General features: G+C 29.3%; 1 protein-coding gene across 2 annotated transcripts; it reads left to right on the top strand.

The window, feature by feature from the left end:
* Positions 1–916: 916 nt before the first annotated feature.
* LOC143230717 (small ribosomal subunit protein uS7) lies at positions 917–16515 on the top strand. Of its 2 annotated transcripts, none has more exons than XM_076464759.1 (5): positions 917–1043; positions 11545–11661; positions 14356–14565; positions 15215–15442; positions 16364–16515. In XM_076464759.1, the coding sequence occupies exons 2-5, from the start codon at positions 11545–11547 to the stop codon at positions 16430–16432; spliced, it is 624 nt and encodes a 207-aa protein (XP_076320874.1). In that variant the 5' UTR covers positions 917–1043; the 3' UTR covers positions 16433–16515. The 2 variants fall into 2 exon arrangements, with proteins under 2 accessions (XP_076320874.1, XP_076320875.1); XM_076464760.1 differs by having other exon boundaries at positions 1020–1078.
* Positions 16516–16855: the final 340 nt, after the last annotated feature.

The following is a 16855-nucleotide window of genomic DNA, read 5'->3' on the forward strand; positions in this document are numbered from 1 at the left end:
ACAAATTTTAAATGTTTATCTCTTTCCACTATTTTCAAAATTTAAAGAAATTTAATAGAAATTTAAAGATGCAAAAACTTCTAGTTTAAATATCATATTCATGAGATGTAACGGCGTTTGACTTGTCTATCTGTCTTTGTTTGTACCATAAATGTGTTTGAACTTTAATGACGATGTGAAACTAAGTTTCTAAAGAATTTGAGCTTGTAAAAAGAAATCGGATAAATTTTGATAAAAAGAAAAACTTTTCTGTTTATAAATTAGTAACCACAGCCAAGTGTTTAACATACCAAACTGTTAATTTGAGGGGTCTTGGTTCATTTTCCATCAGCACAATCACACTTTTTCTCGTGGAGGCTATTGATGCGTTAGGAGAGTAACGGTAGAATCCAACGTTTTGATAATTAGCGCAATAGTTGGCACAAACCGCTTTCCCTGTAATCTATTAGTTGAAACTAATGATAACTAATGTGTATTTTTGGAAAAGTATTTAAAGCAAACAACTTATGTATATATTTATAACAACCTCCTGTAAAAAAGAATGAGTGTATATTTGACATGCTGAGCTTGTTTGCTTACTTTATTGATTTCGGAACCTGATTTTTAGTGTTATAAAGTGTCTGGTCCGATATAATCAGTATATAAATATTAGTTTCAATAATATTGAAATGTCATATATATGGATGTCTGTAAAGGAGCACTTGCGCTCTGGATTATCAATTTTGAATTTCCCTAGTTACACCTTTGATATCAGATCATCTTGCCTCCTCTCCAATATATTCTATGAATGCCTATGCACAAATATATATATATACGATCGAAGAGCCGTTAAATATTTAAACTATGTGAATATATTTATTGTGAACCCAAATAAAACAAACATTTTTGTGTGGAACATTTAAATATAAAGTTATTTTAAAATCTTCAAACATTTTTTCTTGAATTCTAAATTCACAAACAGATGGCAGTGCACTTTAATTTCAATGCTGTGAACCCCGTTGGAAGGAAACATTCTCTTTACTCGGCCAACGTGAAAGGAAAAGGTGAGGTTTAGAAAACTATCTAACTAGATTAGATTGTAAGTTATTTATATTGATTTTGTAATTGTAAAATCAGTGTTGCATATTTTAGTATAAATGTGTAACTTTTTTTTTTCAAGGAAAAGTTAACTTCTACCTCTTACTAACAAGTTAATTGTTGAGAGTTGGATCGAGTATATGATGCATAGCATATTAGGCTTAACACTGCATAGATTTAGGCCTAGGTATGGTGATATTAGTGTACTAATATTATCCAAATTGTTTTTAAATACTGATTACTATGTGATATTTAGTTTAGTATTGAAGTCCATTGTTTGTGTTTTATGTTTACATTGGGCAACTAGGTGGAAACAAGACTTGGTCGAGCGTCGTTATCACTTTTTATAATTTTATAACATACATTTAAATGTTAAATGTATTCGGTATAATTAAAAAAGGATCTTAAGGTATAATGTTTGCAACATTTTACGTTAGGGTTATCAGTTTTTCATTACTTTACTCAAATGAAAAATTGACATATAAATCAATGTTAAAAACTGGTAGTATTATTTGTCCATGTAAAACATGCAAAGCACTAATTTGGAAAACGTTAAAACGGTTCATTTTTTAGCTTTAACCTTTTCATTAATCTCTAACTTGTGTGACAGAAAGACTTGAGTTACAATACTTAATGTAGAGGTCTAGAGAAACTAAGACAATGTGTTTTGTGTTGAATGCAAGTTTATTATAATGTCAAACTTTCATAGATAATATACATAAAGAAAAAACGTATTAGAGTTTTTTAAATTAATCTTAGAAATAGCTAGCAATGTAATGTATAACAAAACAAAAGTTTGTAGTGTTTAAAAAATTCATACCCCATTTCTGATGTACTATGAAAGGAAAATGATAAAACAACTATTCTTCATTTAAATCTGTTATTTGACACAGTAACAGTTTGTCAAGTAATTTGCCTGTATAAGTATTTAAATTACTTTGTTTTTGGCTGATTTGAAGAGTCCTGGTTTTGTGAAGGTCTTGCTTGTACTTGAGATATCTAAAGATAATTAACTATAGTATAATTCATAATAATTATAATCTTGGCTTTTCAGATGAACTAGGTGATGTAGATATATTGTGGAATTGCTCAAAATGCTGCTGAAATATGGCAAACAATATTTCAACTTGCAGGAATATAAATTGACAGTACTTAGCTGCTCAAAAAGGTTTTTTTCTTACATGTATATGAAAATTTTTATTAACCCTTTTGCAACAGGCTTGGTATAACACATTTGCACACTAAGTATTTGTACTATAACTTTTGATACGGTATATGTGTATCTTTACAAATTTGATAAACTTAATAAAGATTACAAGTATTTTATACATAAAAAATTAAATTTTAATGAAATGTTTTTACCACAAGTTTAGTTGTAAAAATATCGAGCCTGTTTCATTACTACTTTGAATACAAAACAGTTGCAAGTTATGATTAAAAATATTCATCATCCTCAAAATCTCAGATATTTGCATAATTGCTAAAACCTCCTAAATACATTTTAAATGTTTGTTTTCAGTAAGATTATATTTCCTATACTGTATGTAGGGTTTGCCATTTGACCAACCATGTAACATTTATTAAAAAAATAAATATAAATTATGCTTTTCTTCATGCTAGAATGACTACATATTCTAATATCAAAATAAAAACATATAGCATAAGTATTAGTTATATATTTAATATTTTTATTATATTGACCTTCCAGTCATGCATAGCTAACATACATAACTTGCATTAACAAGGTGAGTGTGAGCTCGTGTTATTTGTCCAATAATATAAAACTAACCATTAGTCTTCCCTCCATGTTTTGGTTATTTTAGGGGACTAGTATTTTTTAATATAATCACATTTCAATTATTTATCTCATGTGTATCTTGATTTTTACCATTTAAGTGTTAAATTATTAAACTTATTTTTCTTAAAATACAGAACAAGAAATAAAGAAAACAATTCCCTTCTTGCTACAGTCTTTGAACTTGGTTGTTGTTGAATGTGGGTTGGTAAGCAATTTTAAAATTTCACATATGGAGGGTATCAAACAAAACTTTTGAGGGGTTTAATATATATATATAAAAATGGCTGGTATGGGTTGAGAAAATTTTCTCAACCAACCATTTTTACATAAAAATACATCTGCAAGTGGGTTTTCTTGTCGTCATGGATTTTGAGGAGTTTTATATACAGTTGAATAACTAAAAAATAACTGCTGATAACATAGAATTCCACTAATTCTTTGAGATTAGTAACTAATATGTATTTAGATTTTAAAAATGTGAAAGCAGACTAAAGACACAACCTATTCTCTTTGAAATCTTGGTTTGAAAGAACATGGCAACTTTTTCACAGATTAAAATAGCTGAGAAAACCACTCTGGGAATATTCTAAGCTGTTGATAAGTTATTCACAGGTATTAAGTTGAAGTAAGTATACAAGGGACTTTTTAAAAGGGAAAGACACAAATGGGGCCACTGTTTGATTCAGCACGTAAACTATATTTCAACAAAAAAGAAGTATAATGTTCTTATTTTTATATTCTAGCTTTGTTAATATTAGTAATTTGTTTTTAATTTGTACAAAACTATAGACTTAGTACTTTTACATTCCAAAATCTGATTTTAAACACTACTGCATTGAACTTCCCACATGATTCAGTAAAATCTATACTTGGGTGTTTTTTTAATATTTACTTATAAATTAAGAAATTAATTTGTATATAACATTGAAGTTTGAATTATAATCTACAATTTAATTCCAAACTTATTAACGTAAATTCTTAAAGCGGTTCATTAAATTTTGAATGCAAATAATAAATACAATGACCTGTGACCCATAATCTAATGCAAAAGGGTTAATAGAACACTCATTTAAATATTCAGAAATCAAAAAGTAACAATCTATTATTTTAGCCTTCTATTTTATTTTAGGTTACTTGCAAAGTGATATGATGGATACAAATTGTAACAAACATGGGACATATGCTGAGGGTATTCTCTTTGTGATGGTATTGAGCTAGTTATTAAAATTACCTATTATACTAGTTTTATTTATTGTTTTGTATGAAAACAGTTCTGAATAATTGTCTTCAATCATTGGTATAACTGTAGTGATTTTCTGTCATTTCTTTGGAAATGCTGCTACACTGAGTGCAAAATATGATTAGTAGAAATTATAAATGATATTCAAGTAAATCCAAACCTCAACAATATTTGAATGTGCTTGTCCCAGTAAAGTTAAGTAAAAGGTTATTTGTACAAATAATTAAAAAGTTTTAACAATATAGAAAGTATTTTTAAGTCAGTGTTCCATTCTTATGAATGCTACTGTTTTGAAACTTAGGTTCTCACCTTTACAACCAGTTCAACCCTTTTGCAGTTGGTCACATGTCAAAGGCTATATCATTCATGTTTTTGACTTTCATTAACATTTTTTATTGAACTACTATTTTATGAATATACTAATAAATTTGGAATAAAATTGTAGATTATAATTCAAAAGTAAAATTTAAAAGAACCCACCTAAATATAGATTTTAGTAAGTCACATGGTATATTGAATGCAGCACTGGTTAAAATTAATGTTTGATAAAATAATTACTACAATATGATGTGGATAACCGATTGACAGTTCAGAATGTCCCCCAGTGGTTTTCCCAAGATATTTTAATCTGTCAATAGGCCACAACATTCTTTTAATACAAGATTTCAAGGAGGTAACTTGTGTCTTTAGTTTACTCAAAATTTCATACTTTTTTAAACCTAAATACAGTTTTAGTTATTAAGATTAGTAATTTAGTAGAATTCTGTGGTATCAGTATAGTTATTTTTTGGTTATTCAACTGTTTATATAGAATCTTAAATTTTTGTGTACTCCATGTGCAAAATTTTAAAAGACTTAGCAACCTATGTTCAGCAGCAAGGGAGTTCAAAGGTTATGACTAGAAGAAAAATGTTTGCTTTATTTCTGGATTTATTGTTCTATTTTTAATAAAAAAAATAAGTGTCATAACTTATTTCTAAATAGTAATTATCTGTATGCATATGTAATGTATAATAATTTAAATATTACAGTATAATTCAAAATACTGGTCCACCAAAAGATAGTCAAGACCTAGTCAGTATCGTATTATTGGATATGGTAACATGAATGTTAGCTAGGCACAAGTAGGTTAATATAATATGTAAAGTTATCAGTCCTAAGGTACTTAGACTAAACATTTGTATTTTTAAGCTATAATATGTAGTCATTCTAGCTGGACAAAAGCATGATGTATATTTATTTCAGAATTTTTTTTATTATGGTTATATGGTTGGTTGAGTGACAAGACACCAATTAGAGTATAGAAAATAACATGAAATGTAGTCTTACTGAAAATGTGTGAAATGTTTTAGAGAGCTCAGGGGTTATGCAAATATTCAAAATTTTTTGGGACTATTTTTTAATCATAATATGAAAACACTGCACTCAGACCAATAACTAAAAAACAGACTATTTTCACAAATCTTTAGTGGAAGTATTTCATTAAAAAAATTGAATTGTTGTATATCTTATTTACTGACTCTATCAAATTTTGTGAAGCTGCATGTTGTATCATAAATTATAGTGCAAATGAACTCATAGTGAAAGGGTTAATGGTATCATCACAGGTGAATAGTCGTGTCCCCATATTTGTTGACGTGTATCAAAAGTTTATTAAACTATTATTTCATGATTTTATGTCAATAAGTTTAGTATCAAATTGTAGATTATAATTGGAATTTTAGTATAATTGAAATATTAGATTATTAATTTATAAGTAAATATTAAAAGAACACCCACACATTGCTTGAATGCTGCATTGGCTCAGATTGTGTTTATATCCAAATACAAATTCTGTAGTGTTGTACTAATTAGGATCTGAAATTACTAATATTAAGTTAGAATAAATAAGAACCTCCTTTCTGTTTGCTAAGATAGTATGATGTACTGAATCAAACAATGCCCCAACTGATGTTTTTTCTATTTTTCAAGACATCTGGTTACATAAACCTGTTTCTGTTTATGACATGTAAATAACCAGTCAGAAGCTCAGTATGTGTCCCATGTGGTTTTTTGAGCCTTTGCAAATTATTTGTATGAGAAATCCTTTTTTTCTTTTTTTTTTTTTACTCTAGATTTGAAAATGGTAAGTTGACCCTTTAGTAAGCTAAAAACATTTTTAATCAAAATACAGCTTAGTTATTAAGTTTCATAAATTATGATCAAATTCTATGGTACTGATTTAGTAATGTATGATTTTTGTTTATTATAAATGTATATATAAAATTAAAATTTTTTCCACATCCTTCATGTGTGAAATTTTATAAGACTTAGCAATTTGTGACAAGCAGCAAATAAGTACAAAGGTTGTTACTAGAAGAGTGTTTGCTTTACTTTGTTTACTGTTCTGTGTTTTAAGAAAAATAAGTTTAAGAACTTGTTTGTAAACATAAAATATATATAATATATTAAAACTTAAATATGACTATTTTACAAAATACTATTCCACTGAAACTCAGCCAAGACGGATCACTTTAAGATCAGTTTTATATTATTGGATATGTTAAAATGAGTGTATGTACAACACATGAATGTAACTTTTGTATTGTTAGACATGAAAGACTGGAAGGTCAGTATAGTGAAAATATTAAGTATATATAAATTTATATTATGATACTTAAGCTGTTTAGACTAAATATTTGTTGTTTGTAGTCATTCTGAATGAGGAAAGCATTTATTATTTTCTAATTTTTAATGGTGGTTACAAGGTTAGTTGAATTGGTAGACCATTTTAGGTTGGGTGGAGAAAGCAGAGAAAATATAGTTTTAATGAAAACAAATGTTTGAAATGTGTTGAGGTTTTAGAGATTACACAAATATTTGAGATTTTTGGGACAAAGAATAATTTTAATCATAAAGCAAAAATCACTCAGGCTACTAATGAAACAATTTTCACAAAAAATACTTCATTAAAAGTTTACCAAGTTTTTAAGAATACACATATTGCATTAAAAGTTTATAGTATGGTTATGTAATGTGTACAAATGTGCATACAAATTTTTATTTTATACCAAACCAGTTGTTAAAAGTTAATGTATTTACACCTTGGCTAGTTACTACACGGCTGTCATATGAATCCTGAGTTGTCAAAATACAAAAGTAAACATCAGTGCTTTATCTTTTCATATAGTAAAAATATCCTAACTTTTCATCACCTTGAATGTACGATAATTTCTCAGGGCCTTTTGACAACAACAATAACTGTGTACAGAAGATTTTTTATTAATGGCCAATTTGGAGTTATTCTAGTAAAAACTAACAAAATAGAAATACTTTGTTGAAATATATGTTGATTAAAAGCCATTTTAGAACATATTGCTTGCTATGGTTCTTAAACAACTATGCAAGCCAAACAAGGTGAGGAATTTTTTTTTTTTTCACAGAATTAAGTTCAGTAGCATAAGGGAAGTCTGCTAGTTCATTGACCATAACACCTAAAACTGGAGCAAAAGCTGTTATATTGTTCAGAACTTTTAATGGGGTGGTACTTCATTGGAACAAATGTAACATTTGGTGCTAGATGTTCCTTAAAATTACATTGAACACAGAAAAATATTTAAAAAATATTAAAAGTTCAATTTGCCAATTTGTTTGAAAAATTGTGGCAGTAGTTTCATATAAAACAGTGTTCCTCTGGACCTTGTAAAGGGGAGGGGTTTGCTTTATAAATAATTCTAGATGTCTTATTTTCATACAAGCTCTGACCTTATAGCCTGAAACTGTTGGAAGTTGGTCACATCATAGTAGCTCTGAGTTGTTTTTGCCTCCCTTCCTCTTCTGTACAAACTTTTAGCTCATAGTTCCATCATTTCTTGACTGATTTGAGAACTATTTGGGTTCAGTAGGTCAAACCTCTTTGAATGTGGGGTGGTAGAGATTCTGATGAATAATTCAAATGGTTATCTTCATCTTATGATTGGTGTTGCTGGTGGGTGCACACAAATATAGCTGATATTATATGATAATCTCAAGTGCTATGGCTATTGGGGATTTACTCTTATTTTATAGGTCATTTGACTGATATGTACTAAGTTGCCAATCTGTTTTATGTCCAGGATTCTAATCCATGACATGTTTGGAAAGTTAGTTCAGTATACTAGGTATTAGCATGAGTCTTGGTGACATTTATGTAGACTTGAATGTTGGAAATGTAAGCTATATAATTATTTATGTTTAGTATAGTATTGCTGCAGCAGAACGGTTGCATTTTGTTTTTATAGATTTACACAATCCAAGCACCAAAATAAATTGTCCATATGTAGCTTCAGTGTGATATTTATGTTCATAATAAATAATACTCAGATCTTGTTTTACCATTTTACCCATATCTAGAGTATCTTGCCAAACTCTAGGCTTCAGCCATGTCATGGTGTTTGCCCTACAAAAATAAAATTTTTGCAGCAAATATGGTAACAGCAGTGCTTATGTAGGTGATGATAGTAGTAGGTATGAATTTGGGCAATGTTAGAAGTGTTCATTCTTGTATTTGAAGAGAAAAATATATATTTGATAGCTACATGTAACTTAAGAGTAGTGTTTTTTCCCTTAAAAATCTGACATCTTAAAAATTACTGCCCAAATGGCATTTGGAAATTCCACACCTGGATAATGCTGAATGTTGTCACTATCCAATCACTTGTCAAAGCTTGTGAGTAGATATATATCATTCAACTAATATTGCTAAAGTTGTTCATGTCACTAACCAGTACGTTGTAAGTGTAGTCTATTTTGTACATTATGGAGATTGATTGTGGCTACAGTTGGGATTTTAATGAATTTTCATTATCCAGATTGATACTGGATTAGCAAGAATTAGTGAGTGCATATGTTTGGTGATAACTAAAGCTTTGGAAAAAAACATGTTTTGAACTTAAGATTCTGTATGTTTTTAATGTGTATAGCCTTTTATTTGTAACAAATTTCTCTCTTAATCCTGCAATTTTTTTCTGCAATCTGCTGTTACTCTTCTTACTCTTGCCACATGAAACTTGTATTAGTGGGTATATTAAAGCTGTGACTGTAAGAAAACTTTTTTTTTTTATAGCAAACTAAATTAATATAGTTTACTTTTAATTAATAGATTGCTTTTGTACTAGTTGATGTTTCAAAGAATAAAATATGCTGTAATGTCATGGATAATATCATGGTTGTGATATTTTATGAAGTTTTCAAAATGCAGATTTAATTTGCATTGAAAATCTGAAGCCAAAGGAGAGAAGTATTTATGTTGGTATGTTTTTACCTTGCTTGAGTTAGAACAATGGTCATTTGAGAAATCATAGCAACTTCCATGTGCTGTTTCAGCTTTGTTTGAATATCAGCATAAGTGTGATTCAGCCATTTTTTCATTGTTCATCAGATCTGTTTTTGACCTGTATAATTCTTTGCCTACTGTAAAGATGTCTTTATCTTTTTTTAACTTTGATGCACATAGAGCATTTCAGTAGGTTGTCCCTTGCTACTAGCTATAAAAAGTCCTTGCACCTTTGATTTGAGCCTTCATAGTTTTTGAGTGTCAGGATCAAATTTCTTCTGCATGCCTACAGTTATGGTTCTTTTCTGGGACTGACAGAAAAAAATATGATATTGGTTTGATTTTGTTTAACTGTTTTTTTCCTGGAGCCTGGAAAACCATCTTTATAAAACTTGGATTTGACTTGATTGAATGAAATCATCCCTTCAGTCTCAAGAGAGAGTTTCCATGTAAAAAAACGTGTGCAGGATGCCTATTCAAAATAGGCTATGCAGTATAAACATACATTAGAAGCAAGAAATTAAACCACATCAATACTAAAATGTGTTGACAATTCATTGGGTGGTCTTAATATTAAATGCATTTGTGTGGGTGAATTTCTATATTCAGTGAAAATGGCAGACAACTTCAAATAAAAGTTTATTTAATCTGGTGTTTTGACACGACTTTTTCAGGGGTTAGTTAGCATTACAGATACTAAACTAATTTTAACTTAAAAGAGCAACTGTAAAGAAAATAAACTACCAGGTAGAGTGTGCTAAAAGTATTGTTAAATAAGATAGAATCACTGATCATAATAGTAAAAGTTAAAAAATTAATAAGAAAAAAGTATTGTGGGGCAAGGCATTGTACTGGTTAATGGAAGGGCATCTAGATTCTTAAAATTTTCTGTTGAGAAAATTCACACCTAAAATTTTCATTTGATAAAGTCTCATTGACTGTACCATGTGCTTAGATGTGATGTTTAGTGGTGGCTTCCTTGTTGTCAAGATTACTTTAAAAAGTGGTAATGAATTTCTATTCATTTTGTGGCAGATTGAAGGTGATTTATTTGCTACATTGAGTTTAGCTTTGTATTTGCGAGGTGATCAGCTAGCATGAGCAGAATGTTGATGTGAAATCTGTTTTTTAAAAAGTTTCATACAACTTTTAGTTTGTTTATAAAAAGTGGATTATAACATGATTTGGATTTTTTTTTCAGCTAAGGAAACATAAATGGGTACTTTTGTATTATGAGGGGGCCATTAAAATCACTTGAATGTAAGAGAAATTTAAAATCTATTAATACAGTGTTAAATGTATATGATTTATTTAAATTTGTTTTTTGTGTTTTTTCCCCACAACAACAAAAAATGTAATAACAAAGCATTAGACTTGTACATACTACACAGAAGAAACAATTTATGGAGGCCAAAAATGTTTGATACACAAGAGACCACATTAATATTAAAATTGATAAAAGAAATAATATAATTAATGGCCTCATTAATATGTAAGTATCCATAAATGTTATGTGACACTGTTATCATCTGATGAGTGAATTGGGATTTTTGGCAGAATGTTATGTGCATCTGTTCTGGTTTAAGGAGTTAAAAACAGTAGTCTGTGAGTTAATAAATAGCATTTTGGAGATGTTGGTTTTAGCACTGCTGCTGAAGAACAGTAAAATATAGTTTAAAAATGTAAACAGAAGTGTAAAGCATTTAAATATCTATAAATTTTGTGTTTGTAGAATTTGAGTTTATAAATGAACTGTAGTGTAAAATACAACAAAAGCTCAATTCTTTGAAGGTGTTTATTTCAAAACAGGTTACAAGATATTTCAACTTGTGTGAGAAGACAAATATATGTAGACTAGCTTATACCTCATAAAATTGAACAATCCCCATCTCATAGCAAACCCTAATCACACATTTTGCAGCTAACTGAAATAAATTTTGTGAAATCAAACTTCACTTACAAAGATAAAGAAAAGTGCAATTGAGGCAGTCAAACCACCTGGTAAATTCTTTTGTGAACCAATCAGAATTAAGATCATTCAAGAATTTGTGGCATCTTCATAAATACTTTTTGGTTTAAAAAAAGAAGTCTTTCTCTGTATTACTTTTCCCACTGAAACTTTCCTTTTGTTTTCAGATGACAGATAAGTGGGACGAACCTACTTCTGTTGCTGTAGTACATGAACAGCCAGAAATAAAGTTGTTTGGTAGATGGAGCTCTAGTGATGTACAAGTTAGTGACATCAGTTTGACTGTAAGTAAAATTGTTCTGAATGTATTGTTAAATTTAAGAAATAAATCACTTTTAAGAAGAACTTGCAACAACCTCACACATCAGTTTGTTCAAGTTTTTCATATTGCAGTATTCAAATCTGTATCAAATCATCATATACCACTTGGTGTGTGTAGCAAACTTGTAATTTTAAATTTTCCTTCCAGGATGTAGTTGTTATATATAGTTTAGTGTTTAATGTTTAAATAAAATTGTGTAATATTTTTTTATGCCTAAGATGTTACTAGTCATATGTGTATGAATTGAAGAATGAATGATTCTGGAAAGATTCATAGGAAAACTAATCCAGAAGGAGATGTAATATTTAAGAACATAAATAAAAGCAGAATGATGAATAATTAGGACTCCTTTCTTCATCCTAAATTGAAAAGTATTTTTTTACATCAGGTCCTAAAAGTGTTACTTCCATGGACTGGGTATAGTTTCCCCCTCCACATGTTAGCGTGTTTTTTCAAAAGGTTTAAAAGACTGATCCATCTATTTTTCAAAAGACAGGTACTTGACTTGGACATTCAAAACTTCAAATATGTATGTGGTATATAACTGGTTCCTGTAATTCACACGAATTTAGAAAGCAGTTGTTACTAAAATAGTTTTAAAAATCTTAAATAAACCAAGATTCTATGATTACTGACAAGACTCAGCAAAAGTTAATATGCTTTCCTTTTATATGGACATCCAACTTACAATTTTTGTGTTAAGATTGTTACATGATTGTATAATGTAGCATTATACAAAAACTTAAATTTAAGTTAGGGTAAAATCTTCCATTTTAATAGGTATATGTGCTAAGTGAAATGTATACAAGCTTGATCATTATGAAAGACCTTACAATCACCATGGAACTATGAAAGTAGCCATGGCTACACACCAATTTTTAGTGAACATTGGAAGTTGTTTGTACACAAAAAAAGTACCTATTTTCACACTAAAGATTTGCCTGAGAATGTGGATTCATAGTTGGGCTCTTAACTGGTTTTGAGTGCAAGATGATTTTCGTGTAAAGATTTAAAAAAAAACATTTTTTTTGCATTCATCTGTACAAAAACTGAAACCTCTGAATGAATGTCAAGTTTTTTGTATTTTGTGTTATTTCTCAACCCTCACAACTTTGTCAATTTTATTGATCTTTTAACCACCACATAGCAAAACATACAATTTTTATACTTTGATTTTTACAGCAAAACATAGGGAGTTTTTATCTAGTTCTATTTTACGGTTACACTTGATCTGCTTTTTTCTCGAGACTACAGCAGTAATTTTTTTACACCAGACAGCTTTATGTGAAAATTGATCTAGTTAACAGCATCCTTTTATTGAATTACATAAACTTGCTTGTACTTAGTTTCATGTATCATGAGTGTCTTGTTTACTTGGATCATTAAAGTTTGTTTATCTATATAATCTTTACATTTTAGGTACTTTTATAACAATAAAAATCACGTACATAAAACCAAGAGAATTTAGTACTTATATCTGAATTCTTGTCTTTTTACACAGACATAGTTTTAATTCTTAATAATTGTCATATCAGAACTTTCTTTGAAATTCATATATGCAAATTAGAATATGAAATGTTGTTACATTTGTAACATAAAATGTCATAAATGTATTTAAATAATGTGTGGTTTTGTAATCAAACTGAAAATGGCTTAAATAATTTCCATACCTGGTCAAGCAGCAGAGCTCTAATAGTGACAAAGAAAATGGTGGTGTAATTTTTTGTTTTGTTTATTCCAAGGACTTGAAGCCCTGTAATTGTCAGTGAATTGAATGTTTTATCTTTCAGTTGATTACAAATAATACAATAGTAAATGTTTTTTAAGATATTTTGTGACAATTTGTGGAAGCAGGATTTTCTACAAGTGCTGCAACCTTTGCTTTTCTGCTTATATTTTTGTAAAGCAAAAGCTTTTTTGGTAAGAACTGGCAATATAGCTTAAGAATGTGTTATGTGAGTGCAAATTTACTTAGAAAATTAGGATGTTTTAAAGGGTAGCAGAAAATCAAAAATTGGCAACTTGGAACAAAGAAGTAGAACATTATACAGACAAGTTAAAATACAGAACTTTTAATTTTACTTTGAAATGAAAACTGAAAACTTGTAGAAAAATTAGAATTATAAACTACACTTTGATGCAAAGTTTATCAATATATATTGATATTAAATGTTTGTACTTTTGAAGATAACCATAAAGAGCTTATGACATGCACTTCAAGTTGCTACTACTGAATGGGTTAAATGCCATGTCTGTAAGGTACTCTTATTTTCAAGACCAAAAATAACTTTCAACAGAACAGTATGAAATGTTACTGAGTAATGAACAAGGCTATTTTCATTTTGGTCAAGCTAATCAGCTTTTTATAATTTAAAAAACAAATATGTGAGTCAGAAAAGGAGTAGCATAGTTAAATTATTGGGATATTCTAACTAAAAAAAATTATTTACTGTTGTCATGTTAATTTCATATTTAAAAATAATGCATGTGTATTATGTCTAATCAGATTTAATTGCCTTTTATATTAAATGTTTCATAAATCTGTTTTCAAATCTCAGGTAACATTAATAAACTACCTATAGTTTTTAATAAACTTGTTGAAATTAATAATTGTTTTTCAAAAAATATTTATGAAATTGTCTTTTTTCCCCACCAGGACTACATTGCTGTTAAAGAAAAGTATGCCAGATACCTGCCACACTCCTCAGGTCGCTATGCCAACAAACGATTTCGTAAAGCTCAGTGTCCAATTGTTGAGCGATTGACTAATTCCATGATGATGCATGGTCGTAACAATGGCAAAAAGTTAATGGCAGTACGAATTGTTAAGCATGCTTTTGAAATAATTCATCTACTAACTGGTGAGGTAAGGAAAAACAAAAATCTTCAGTTATAGAAAGACATGAGGATCAGGTAGGTAATACTGGTGGTTCTTGGGTCAAATCTGCTAATTTAACTCTACCAATAAACAGTTCTAGATGAATATTAACAATAAAAATACATGTACAGTTTATATTCTTCTGTGATAAGGTAAGAACAAAAAATTCTTAGTTCATCACTGTAGAGGGCTTGTTCTGAAGAAAAAGAAATGTAACAACAGTTTGTAATGCTGTATAAGGCTTTATAAACAAGAAATAGTGCAAGGTGCTTACTTGAACAGTTGTTTGATTTGATAGTTTCATACAAGAAAACCACCAGTGTAAAATATAAGTTAGCTTGCTTTTCTAACATTTAAAGTTTGAAATTTATTTAATATAAATGAAAAACATTTGAACAATACTAAAAATATTTTGAAGTTAAATATTTTCCTTAAATGTATACTTTACTCAGGATGATAGCAGTCTAAGAAAGTTTCATGGAATTAAACTACTCAAGAATTTGTAATATCTTTACATTGTCTCTTAGACAAACAAAATAAAAGTTAGTAAAGGGATGATGATGGGAAAAACTATTTATTAATCTAGCTGAAATGCTACATTTGTTACTAATTGTTTAATAATAATAAACCTCAATAGAATCCCCTCCAAGTTGTGGTCAATGCCATCATTAACAGTGGACCAAGAGAAGACTCCACTCGTATTGGCAGAGCTGGAACAGTCAGGAGACAAGCTGTGGATGTCTCTCCTCTTCGTCGTGTAAACCAAGCCATTTGGTTACTTTGCACTGGAGCACGAGAATCATCCTTTCGAAACATCAAGACCATTGCTGAGTGCCTAGCTGATGAACTTATCAATGCTGCAAGGGTAATCATTCCATCCTTCTTTGTGTGAATTAGCCTGGTGTGCCAGTATAGAAAATGTGTGGACCCTTAAGATGTACTTCCTGTTAAACTCTACTGAATTTTGTTCTTCTATCCGTACTGCGGTATATAATGCCTGTTAGAACTATTGGTTCAGGGACATTTGTTATCCTGTTGTTATTGAAGTGTGACTATTTTACAAAATACTAGTTCCTTAAAACATAGCCAAGACAGGTCAATTTGTAAAAACTAAAGGGCACTTTTACAGTTAGATAACAGTAGCTTACATGCACATGTGCCACATCATTGTAACTTCTGTACATGGCTCAACAGTCAATATAATACAAATAATAAATCTATATAAATGTTTGAGATTTATTTAGTCTAAATATGTTTTTGTTGATTTGTCATTCTTTTATGTAAAAGGCAACTTGTATTTCCTAATTCTTTATGTTGCTTATGAGATCAGTCAAATTTACTGAAACCATACAGTTATTCACTAGTGGAAGTAACAGTTAAAATATAGTTTTGTTAAATGTTTGATAACTATCTGGACATTATAAGGATTTCATATGTGAGATTTGAAAGTTTTCTGATGCATAAGCACATTATAATTTATTGCAACGTTATTTTAAAGTAAATAACTGTAACACTCAGCAGTATTCTTGCAGTTCCTAATGTGGTGCATTTAGATTAGAGATACTCTGAGTAGGTTCATTCAATAATCAAAGAAAAAAGTTTTTATATACCAACCTTTTCAAAATGTTTACTATAAAGTTTGAATTATGTGGATTGGGTAAATTTTTGTAAGATGCCTATTTACATTTAGGTGAACCTGTAAATGTATAAGCAATTTTGGGGGTGCTCTGCTAATTAAATTTTTGTTGAATTAAAAGTTTTCTAAATAAAATTCTCCCTATTTCAGGGTTCGTCTAACAGCTATGCTATCAAGAAAAAAGATGAACTGGAACGTGTGGCGAAGTCCAATCGTTAAAAGCTAGATACAGTTACTTTAAGTTCCACAGGTCTTTGTATCATAGCTTACTTGAAATAAAACTGTGGCTTGAGCTTCTAAAAGTTTTTTGATTACTAAACATTTGCCAGAAGGCAACAAACAAACTTGTTTTTACAGAAACAAGCGGAATATTCAAATGATCTTTAATATGTACAGTTAAAAAGAAAACTTCAATGGAACTGTTGGATTTGAATAATACTAGATCAGTAACTAGTACTTTAAATCAATCCAAAACATCATTGTGTACCAACGAGCCAAAATACTCTTATGTAATTTTTTGTTCAAAGCATCAAGCATTAAAAAGGTAAAGTTTGTGACTCATATTTTAATTATATTTTGAAAGATCACTTTAAAGTAGATTACACATTTACAGTAAACAAAGTGGTATGGAATTAGTTTAAA

Source organism: Tachypleus tridentatus, chromosome 10 (assembly GCF_004210375.1).
Source record: "Tachypleus tridentatus isolate NWPU-2018 chromosome 10, ASM421037v1, whole genome shotgun sequence".
NCBI lineage: Eukaryota > Metazoa > Arthropoda > Merostomata > Xiphosura > Limulidae > Tachypleus > Tachypleus tridentatus.